The sequence below is a fragment of the Anguilla anguilla genome, chromosome 14 (assembly GCF_013347855.1).
Source record: "Anguilla anguilla isolate fAngAng1 chromosome 14, fAngAng1.pri, whole genome shotgun sequence".
Lineage (NCBI taxonomy): Eukaryota > Metazoa > Chordata > Actinopteri > Anguilliformes > Anguillidae > Anguilla > Anguilla anguilla.
The window spans coordinates 39,046,732-39,057,352 of record NC_049214.1 but is presented as its reverse complement, the minus strand read 5'-3'; the positions used below and the strand labels follow the sequence as shown (position 1 = coordinate 39,057,352).

General features: G+C 49.0%; 1 protein-coding gene across 1 annotated transcript in view; it reads left to right on the top strand.

Annotated features, from left to right (window-relative positions):
• LOC118213402 (pappalysin-1-like) overlaps positions 1-10,621 on the top strand; it is an 88,786-nt gene that overhangs the window by 27,062 nt on the left and 51,103 nt on the right. Inside the window, exon 7 of the mRNA XM_035392313.1 lies at positions 248-749. Within this exon, the coding sequence (XP_035248204.1) occupies positions 248-749 (502 nt within the window). The remainder of the gene's footprint in view (positions 1-247; positions 750-10,621) is intronic.

Below are 10,621 nucleotides of genomic sequence, written 5' to 3'. Positions count from 1 at the left end.
TGACACTGATGTCACAGTAGAATGTGTACACCACTGTGACATCACTGACACTGATGTCACAGTAGAATGTGTACACCACTGTGACATCACTGACACTGATGTCACAGTAGTACATGTACCCCACCGAGACACTGTTGTCACAGTAGGTCATATACCCCATTGTGACATCGCTGACACTGATGTCACAGTAGAAACGTGCACACCACTGTGACATCACAATGGGCCGTCTACCCTCCCCTCCCCCCAGGTCCGCCGGACGTGGAGCAGGCCTGCGAGCCCAGCGTTCGCACCTGGAGCCCCAACGCGGGGGCGGAGCCCAGCAGCGTGGGGTCCCCGCCCTGCCCCCTGCAGGGCTGCATGCTCCAGCTGGAGTTCGCCCTCCCGCTGGTGCCCGACGCCCTCACCGCCTGGGTCACCTTCTTCTCGTCCGACGAGGCGGCCCCGCCCGCCCTCCACGACGTGGTCCTGCTGACCGTCGCCGGGGGCAACGTGTCCCTGGGCCCCAGCGCCGTGTTCTGCGACACGCCCCTGACGCTCCGGCTGGACGTGCAGGAGGAGGTGTACGGCGTGCGCTTCTACACCGCCGAGCAGCACCTGGAGATCGACGCCGCCATGCTGACGTCCCAGCCCGACTGCCCGCTCTGCCGGGGCTGCGAGCCCCTCCGCTACCGCCTCCTCCGCCGCCCGCCCTTCTCCCACGCCCCCGAGGGCCACGCCCTGCCCGCCTCCAGCCGCAGATACGTGGACAGGTAGGCCCCTGGCTCCGCCCCTCCCCCCTCCCCCCACCCCCATCTCATCTGCAGACCCTGTGCGCACCAGTCTGTCCTCTTTCATATCTGTTACTGTCCTTCGCTGCCACGTTCTGTCCATCTTTGGCTCTTCTGCCTGTTCTTCTTTCAGGGTCGTTCGTGTTCTGTTGCTTTCAACCACCCATGGAGGGGTGTGGGTTTTTTTGGAAATGGAAATGAGGTTCAAAAACACACTAAAGCCCAATCGATTTTACATGTGTTAGTGGAAAACCAGAATTGGACCGAAAAGGTGATTGATGCAGTTTTGTCCCTTAAGATGAATGTCCGTGATAAGACTGGGAGAGCAGGCTCTTAAACTGGTAGCCGTTTGGGCATAACCTAACCCGGCAGAGCACTTATTGTCCTAAAATGTCTCCCTGTTTGTTTTTACGAGACCTGAAGAACAGCTAGCTCCCTGTCCCTCAGTGCTAAGATAGCCGTTCATTATTTGGCAACGAGTGCATTAGTGCTTCCTAATTTAAACTCTGTGGTTTTGTGCAGGAAGTCCCCGATTGGCTCGATCTGGTGTTTGGCCCGCCCCCCCTGCCATGATTACGTAATACGGAGCTGGCACGGTTCACATGAGGAGAGGGGTGCCGATAAGCACCATTATCTGTGAATGCGTGCCATTGTTTGGGTGATGTTGAGCGCCCCCTCCCTAGGGGTCCGTAACTAAATAATGCGTTTCCTGCCCCACCGCCATGGATGCTCTGTGTGTGTGTGTGTGCATGAGTGCATGTGTGCGTGTGTGAGTGTGTGTGCATGAGTGTGTCTGTGTGTGAGTGTGTGTGTCTGTGTGTGTGTGTGTGTGTATAAGTGTGTGTCTGTGTGTATGTGTGTATGTGTGTGTGTGTGTGTAAGGGTGCGCGTGAGTGTGTGTGTGTCACCAGAGAAGTTGTTTAGTCGTTTTGTTTTGTAAATATTGTGGGGTAAGGGGGTTGTGCAGAGGCATGACCATTTCTATCACCCCCCCCCCCCCCTTTACATTTTTGATATGAAGGGACCACCCAGAAATATCCCAGTAAAACCATGTTTTCCCCCTTTTTAACACTTCCCTACCCCCCCCCCCCCCCCCACCCACCCAACTTGACCCTGCATTCCCAATTTCCAGTTCGGGACACCGGTGAACAAACACCCACGGTGTCCTCTTAAGAATGAAATCATCCCCAGTGTTTTTATCCCCCCTTTTATTTTCTACTTGAACAGAGCCAACAGAATAATAGGAAAAAAGATGACAGGTGAACAGAAACTCAAACCTAAAAACATCTTTAAAAAACAAAAACTAATGACATCAGTAAAGGTCGCAGACTCTGGGACCGGCTGTTGGACTGGACCGCGTCTGTCTGATGGATGGCGGTATTCGCCCGCCTCCCGCTGTTGTTTTTTCGGGTGGGGAAAGGGGGGGGGGGGGGCGGCTAACATCCTTCCTGAGTAAGTGTGAAAAACGTTTCGGTCTCGAGAGAGAGAGAGAGAGAGAGAGAGAGGGAGAGAGAGAGACAGAGAGAGAGAGAGAGAGAGAGAGAGAGGGAGCGAGAGAGAGAGGGAGAGGGGGAAAGGGAGAGGGAGAGAGAGACAGAGAGAGAGAGAGAGAGAGACAGAGAGAGAGCGAGAGAGAGAGGGAAAGGGAGAGGGAGAGATTGAAAGAGAGGGACCTCGGAGAGGGGCGCCAAGTTCAACGGAGCGCCGCAGGGACAGTGCGCCGTTGAAACCGAAGCGTTTGGTTAAGCCATTACCCGCCTTGGCCGTCTCCCTGTCCGGCCCAGGAGGAGATGCGGATTCTCCGAGGTGGGCCTGTTCGCTCAGCCACCTGGAGCCGACGTTTCCGCCGGCCGCAAAGGAAAACAGGCAGCTCCGCGGACGCCCGCATCCAGAAGCGCTCCAAAGCGCTTCGCCGCCAGACCTGGCCGGCGGTTTAAATGAGAACCTCCTCAACGGCAAGGACAAGCGAGTCCTCCTCGGGCTCGTACGACTTTCGTTCATTTAACGGGTGAACGAAACGTGGAAACGTGCTAACTTTGTAACGCAGAGCTAGCGGCACCGGAGCTGCGCTCGGTCTTCACAAATAAGGACCGGAAAGACGAGCCCGAGAAATTTAGCGCGCTCTCCGACAGGGTCCTCACGCGGCCAATTTCAAACGACGAAGCGGTTTAGGGAATCTATCTCATCATCCGAAAATGGAAAGTTTCCCATAAAAATACACCTCAGTTGTCTGGTTTACATAAAGGATGAAGGTTTTATTGGATATAGTAAATATATTAGTTTATGCGTCTACATGACATAATACATTATATATATATATAACCTGATCTAGGTTTGTTTTGTTATATATACGACTAGGCTAACCACTGCTTTGCATCTTGCAGTGTAACCTCTCTAGTACTTTTCATTAGGTCTTCTACAGACATTAGTCACTGACATATCCCTGCCTGCCTCCTGAAGAGTGCTTTTGATCTGTCAGACGGGTGTTTGCTGGTTTTTCTTCATTATTTGGAGAATCCGTCAACCGGAGAGGTCTTCCTTGGCCTACCAGGCCCTTTGAGATTACCGAGCTCAGCAGTGCTTTCCTTCTTCTGAACGGTGTTCCAAACAGTTGATGTTGGTAAGCCTAAGGATTGGCCCATGTCTCTGACAGTTTTTTTCTTCTTGTTATTTCTAAGCCTCATAATGGCTTCCTTGACTTTCACTGGCACAACTCAGGTCCTCATGTTGACGAACACCATTGACAGACTCCCAAGGCAAGTCAAAACAGAGGACAAAGGATTTATAGGGATATATGGCGACATAGAGCAACAGCCTCGGACAGCTCAATTTTACTGCAGTCAAGCGAATGAGCTTCCAGAAGGAGTCATAACAGTTACGTAAAATTCCATATGACCCTTGCTGCTCTCAGCGCAATTGTGTACGGTGCTCTTGGACTATTTGTTAAATGGGGCTACCTGTGTTCTTCATAAGCAATGCATTCTTTAGTTTTTTTTTGTTTAACGGTAGACAGCTCCAGATTGGAATGGAAGGTAGATGTTTGTTGCTCTTGGTCTGAGACCTGTAAGGACCTCGCGTGAACTTTCGCGCTGGAACGAGTCTCTGGGGTACAAAAATAAACAAAACAGACAAAATAAAAATGATGTAATAACATACAAGTGAAAAAAAATTACCTGAGTTCGTGACACCTCCCGCCCCGCTTAAAAAAAACGTTTTTTTTTCGGAATCCTGGCCAATGGAGCGGCGCCTGCTAAACTGAAACCCCCCGGCTAAAGCTTCTGTGTATTTTTTTAATGCCATTAGCCGTTACCCGTGGTGACAGTTCGGCGACCGCGAGACAGGACCAGCTATGCCCTTTCAAGTTTGGCGCATGATTTTCAATGGAGAAACAGAGGCACGCCGTCGCAAGTCTCTTACATTTCCTAACAGGTTTCTTGGATTTAAATAACGGGGAAAGGGCGGATTTATCCCCCGTTAGTATTGCGATTGGTGCCAAAGCCGCGGAACGCGCCACAGCGCAAGTGCAGTGCAATGAACCGCAGCGGCCACCGTACAGCACCACTCCACCGCGTCAATTAAATGCAAATGGAAAACCAGGTTCCTTTTTATAGATCGAGAGCAGCGCACATCACGCGCAAACGCGCCTTTCTTTCATAACACACGCAGCCTTTAATCCTTTGACACGTTTCAGAGGCGCGACTGAGCGCTCTCCGCGTTACTTATTTATTTTTTATTGGGTTCGTGTGACGGTTGCGTTTTCACTTGCGCACCCGGGCAGAGGGAGCTAAAACTGCCAGCTCGATTCATGTTAGGCGATAATTAGATTTTATTATTATTATTATTATTATTTTTGCTACATATTAAATGTTATGGTTTCCTTACCCATTAGGGAGAGGAACTTGGTACTCTGGCCATGGCTGTAATGGGGAGCTGGCCTCGCGTGAACTCACAGGCATCTGCCGCGCTGATGCGGGTGTTGTTATGGGGCTTCAGGTCTGTGTTGCGTGGAATGTATGAAGACGAGTGTTTGAGTTTCCCAAAAAAAAAGGAACAAAAGAAACCTGCATGGTGTTTGTATGTGCGTGTGTGCATGCCTTTGTGCGTGCGTGTGTGTTTATCCCTTGGAGATTCTTTAACTTCATTGACTGAAAAAAACAATCACACAGCATTCTTACAGAATCGTAGCAGTGTAGTGCCACAATTTGGATTGAGTTTTACGGAATAATCTAATCTAAATATAATTAAATATTATATTTAAAATTGTGAATAAAATATTTTAATTAAAAAAACATTTACTTCAGTTCTGCACTTCCTTTATATTATGCTGCAACTGCATGCCTAAGTGACTGCATGCTTACAGTGACTGCATGCCTAAGTGACTGCATGCTGCAACTGCAAGCTTAAGTGACTGCATGCTGCAACTGCAAGCTTAAGTGACTGCATGCTGCGACTGCAAGCTTAAGTAACTGCATGATTACAGTACGTGACTGCATGCTTAAGTGGCTGCATGCTGCAACTGCAAGCTTAAGTGACTGCATGCTGCGACTGCAAGCTTAAGTAACTGCATGATTACAGTACGTGACTGCATGCTTAAGTGACTGCATGCTGCAACTGCAAGCTTAAGTGACTGCATGCTGCGACTACATGCCAAAGTGACTGCATGCTGCGACTACATGCCAAAGTGACTGCATGCTGCGACTACATGCCAAAGTGACTGCATGCTGCGACTACATGCCAAAGTGGCTGCATGCTGCGACTACATGCCAAAGTGACTGCATGCTGCGACTACATGCCAAAGTGGCTGCATGCTGCGACTGCAAGCTTAAGTGACTGCATGCTGCGACTACATGCCAAAGTGGCTGCATGCTGCGACTGCAAGCTTAAGTGACTGCATGCTGCGACTACATGCCAAAGTGACTGCATGCTTAAGTGGCTGCATGCTGCAACTGCATGCTTAAGTGACTGCATGATTACAGTAAGTGACTGCATGCTTACAGTAAGTAACTGCATGATTACAGTAAGTGACTGCATGCTGTGGCCGCTGCACAGCCCTCACCTTTTCCACGGCATTAAAAATGACCACGCCAAACAGATGACTCATTGGACTGTGCTCATTTAGTTTTTTGTTGTTTTTTGTTTTTGGAAAGCTGCATCTGTGCTCTCCCTAATCTGCTTTGAACTGCAGACACGCACCTCTCCAAACACGTCGCCCCTCCCGCTCCCGTCCGCATTGGAGCAGCTGCAGCTCCCGGACTCGGGTGCGATCGGCGAGTGTGAGCGAAACGAGCCCCAGTTTATCGCTTTTTCCAATTCCAGTGTCATGTCATAGGTGTTAGCGGCAAGGGTTTTTTTTCAAAATAAACGTTTTTGACGCGGTTTTATTAAGGAAAACAGATTTTATTGGGTACCCTTAGAGCCCAATAAAATGTGTTCTCTTTAATTTTATAAGGTCAAGGAACATATTCTGCCTCTTTAGCTGAATCGTATCTGAACAGATGAATGGGAGGAGAGGGCCAAATGCTTATGGTGCTGTTCCCCAGAGCCTCGAGGCTAACAGCACTGGGGTCTTTGAAACAAACAGCTGTCTATCCGCTACCAACTCGGAACAGGACAGGCAGGGCCGGGGCGTGTGGGGGGTTGTCAAGGATACTCGCCGAAAAGGACAACGAAGCTAAACGCAACACAGTCGCGCGAGTTGGGGACTGGTCGGGGGGATTTGCCCACCTCGCTCTACAGTTTGCGTTTGCACGCTTGTTTCCTTCTTTGCTTTCCACAAAGCTCGTCTGTAACTGTTTCATTTCCATTGTTGCGTATGTCATTATCATCTTTGCTTGTCTCCTTAACATCTTTGCTTATCTCGTTAGCATCTTTGCTTATATATACACCATCACTGTCTGTCTCCATCGTATTTGCCTAGTTCTTTACCCTCTTTGCCTTTGTCTGTATGCTTAGACAGGGTTTGGTTTAGGAAAACTGTATGTATTAGAATTGAGGCTAGTTTTGGGTTATTTGGGTTATGCTATGTTATGAGCATGTTATTAAGGGAATAGATAAGGGCAAGGGTCCATCTTTGATTTGGGTGACCGGAAGTTTTTTTCTCTTGGGGCCTAACATAATAGCCTTATGCCTTTTCTTTTTTTTTATTCAGTTTTTCAAAATAAATGACTTGAAATTGATTTCCTTGTCATTCAGTCATTGAATTGATGATATTCAGGTTGTTTCCCCTCTATTTTTATTGAATGAACAGTGCTGTGTGTTGACTTCACAAAACTGTTATTTCTGCAGTACTGTGCTGAGCTGTGCTATTCCAAGGGACATTCTACGTTGCTGTTCTGAAGCATGCTGGTCTAAGCTGTTCTGCACGGTGATGAAATTTAAGCTGTTCTCTACAGTGTTGAAATTAAGCTGCTCTAAACTGCACAGTGTTGAAGTGAAGCTGGTCTAAGATGTTCAGTACAGTGTTGAAGTTAAACTGGTTTAAGCTGTTCTGTTAATTGTTGAAGTGAAGCAGGTCTAAGATGTTCTGTACAGTGTTGAGATAAAGCTGGTCTAAGCTGTTCTGTACAGTGTTGAAGTGAAGCTGGACTAAGCTGCTCTGTACAGTGTTGAAGTGAAGCTGCTCTACGCTGTTCTGTAGAGTGTTGAGATGAAGCTGATCTTAGCTGTTCTGTACAGTGTTGAGATGAAGCTGTTCTAAGCTGTTCCATATGGTATTGAAGTTAAGGTAGTCTAAGCTGTTCTGTATAGTGTTGAAGTGAAGCTGGTCTAAGCTGTTCTGTATAGTGTTGAAGTGAAGCTGGTCTAAGCTGTTCTGTACAGTGTTGAGGTGAAGCTGGTCTAAGCTGTTCTGTACAGTGTTGAAGTGAAGCTGGTCTAAGCTGTTCTGTACAGTGTTGAAGTGAAGCTGGTCTAAGCTGTTCTGTACAGTGTTGAAGTGAAGCTGGTCTAAGCTGTTCTGTACAGTGTTGAGGTGAAGCTGGTCTAAGCTGTTCTGTACAGTGTTGAGGTGAAGCTGGTCTAAGCTGTTCTGTACGGTGTTGAAGTGAAGCTGGTCTAAGATGTTCTGTACAGTGTTGAGGTGAAGCTGGTCTAAGCTGTTCTGTACAGCGTTGAGGTGAAGCTGGTCTAAGCTGTTCTGTACAGTGTTGAGGTGAAGCTGGTCTAAGCTGTTCTGTACAGTGTTGAAGTGAAGCTGGTCTAAGCTGTTCTGTACGGTGTTGAAGTGAAGCTGGTCTAAGCTGCTCTGTACAGTGTTGAGGTGAAGCTGGTCTAAGCTGTTCTGTACAGTGTTGAGGTGAAGCTGGTCTAAGCTGTTCTGTACAGCGTTGAGGTGAAGCTGGTCTAAGCTGTTCTGTACAGTGTTGACGTGAAGCTGGTCTGTATGGTGTTGAGGTGAAGCTGGTCTAAGCTGTTCTGTACAGCGTTGAGGTGAAGCTGGTCTAAGCTGTTCTGCACAGCGTTGAGGTGAAGCTGGTCTAAGCTGTTCTGTACGGTGTTGAAGTGAAGCTGGTCTAAGCTGTTCTGTACAGTGTTGAGGTGAAGCTGGTCTAAGCTGTTCTGTACAGCGTTGAGGTGAAGCTGGTCTAAGCTGTTCTGCACAGCGTTGAGGTGAAGCTGGTCTAAGCTGTTCTGTACGGTGTTGAAGTGAAGCTGGTCTAAGCTGTTCTGTACAGCGTTGAGGTGAAGCTGGTCTAAGCTGTTCTGTACAGCGTTGAGGTGAAGCTGGTCTAAGCTGTTCTGTACAGTGTTGAGGTGAAGCTGGTCTAAGCTGTTCTGTACGGTGTTGAGGTGAAGCTGGTCTAAGCTGTTCTGTACGGTGTTGAGGTGAAGCTGCTCTAAGCTGTTCTGTACAGTGTTGAGGTGAAGCTGGAAGTGAAGCTGGAAGTGAAGCGCTGAGCTGGACAGAACAGCCTCGCCCCCGGCAGCAGCAGGGCTCGCTCAGGCTTCCTTAACCTGCGCGAGTTCAGAAGCCCTTTTCTCCTCCGCCCCACTCCGTCGGCTCGTCCTCGTCCCTGACCGCGAGTGCGAGGAATGTGGGGAGAACCGCATCCCGTCGGCTAGAAGCTCTCTCCCGTTACCCCCCCCCCCCCCAACCCCCCCAGTCCGACCCCCCCACCCCCCCGCTCACAGCTCGCCTTCCTACGCGCTCGGGTCAGGTGACCGGGTCGTTCGGGTTCCCCGCGTTCTCCAGCGCCTCAGTCTCCGGGGTCCCTGCTGATATCTGTTACAGCGCCTCGGCCCGTCTCCCGGGGCAACGGGACGAGTCTCTCGGGGGGGGGGGGGCGGGCGTGGTGCCGCAGCGATCCGAACGGCGTCAGCGCCGACGCCTCTGTCTCCTCCGCGTTAGCACACGGGCTAAACCCTCACGGGAATTTTCGCCGATACTTCAGCAACAGCGCAGTTCATATGATTCCATAATGCACTGAGCACAGCAACATTTACTCAGCATGGCTTGATTTGGCTTGAAAACTGAACGTTTTTGTGCTTTGGGGACCTGGTTAGGGTTCTGGCTGCGGGTTCGATTCCCAGCGGGGTCGCTGCTTTTGTAAACTTGAGCTGCGTACTTAACTCAACCTGCTTCTGCAAATATCCAGCAGTATGAATGGATAGTATGTAAAAGGAGGTGATCTGTATAAGTCATTCTACAGAACAGTGTGTATTGAATTCTGAAATGTTGTTTCAATGTAGATTCGAATAATATTGGTTCATGGAAAATTTCACACTTGAGGTATATATGAAGGTAGTTTTTATTTGATCTTTTTTTTTTTTTTTTTAAAGAGAGCAGTTGATATGTAGAGTACTGTACCAGGGCACTGTTATGATGCAGCCCCTAAACCTGACCCTAACACAAGCTTTCAAGGGTAGAGGTGCTCCTAACCTAGTGTGGTCTACCAAGGTTGTGTGTGTGTGTGTGTGTGTGTATGCATGCGTGTGTGCATATGCGCATACACGTGTATATATGGGGATGCATGTCTGCGTGTGCGTGTGTGTGTGTCTGTCTCTCTCTCTTTGTCTGTCTGTCTTTGTTTGTGTTTGTTTGTATGTGTATCTCCGTCTCTGTGTGTGTTTGTCTGTCTGTGTCTTTGTGTGTGTGTGTGTGTGTGTGTGTGTTTGTGAGGCGAGAGAAAACACCTGCAGGCTCTTGCAGTGAGACAGACCCAAACCCCAAACGGAGACTGGCCCAATCAGGTGGTCTCTGCAGTCCCAGGTCTGCAGGTCTGCAGCTCCAGAGAGCCGCGTCCTCAGGCCCGTCAGCCTGGCCGGCTCCCTCCCTCCCTCTCCCTCTGCTCTGCCCTCCTCTCCCTTTACCAGCGTGTTCTGAGTGGACACCGATATACATGTGCATATATCAGACCTGGGTCAAATTAGTATTTGTTTTGGATCTAAATACTTTTCTACACTTTACTGATCTTGTCTGGTTTATTGGAACCAATGAAATACTCTCAAAAAGTGAAGTGCAAACCCCGCCTTCTGGTCATATTGGCAGGCTCAATTACACCAGGCAAGATCAATAGAGCACAGAAAAGTATTTGAATCCAAAACAAATACGTATTTGACCCAGGTCTGGTATATATACACTAAACAAAAGGGGAGTGGGGGGCAGAAGACAGAACTCCCCAGACATAAACCAAAATGTCCTTCACAGAAAATAAATAAATAACCTGACCAAACCGACCTGTGCCAGTTTGCCTCCGATGTCCCAGCTCAGATTTGAACGGTGTGCAGAGGTGTAGCTTTTCCTGTCGTTCACCGGCTAGTGAGAACAGCCTTCCACCAGTTCCGTTAAAATGTAGGTGTGTCCAAAACCAGTTCCTAATAGGGGTGTAGACCTCCGGCTTCACTAGGATGGGATC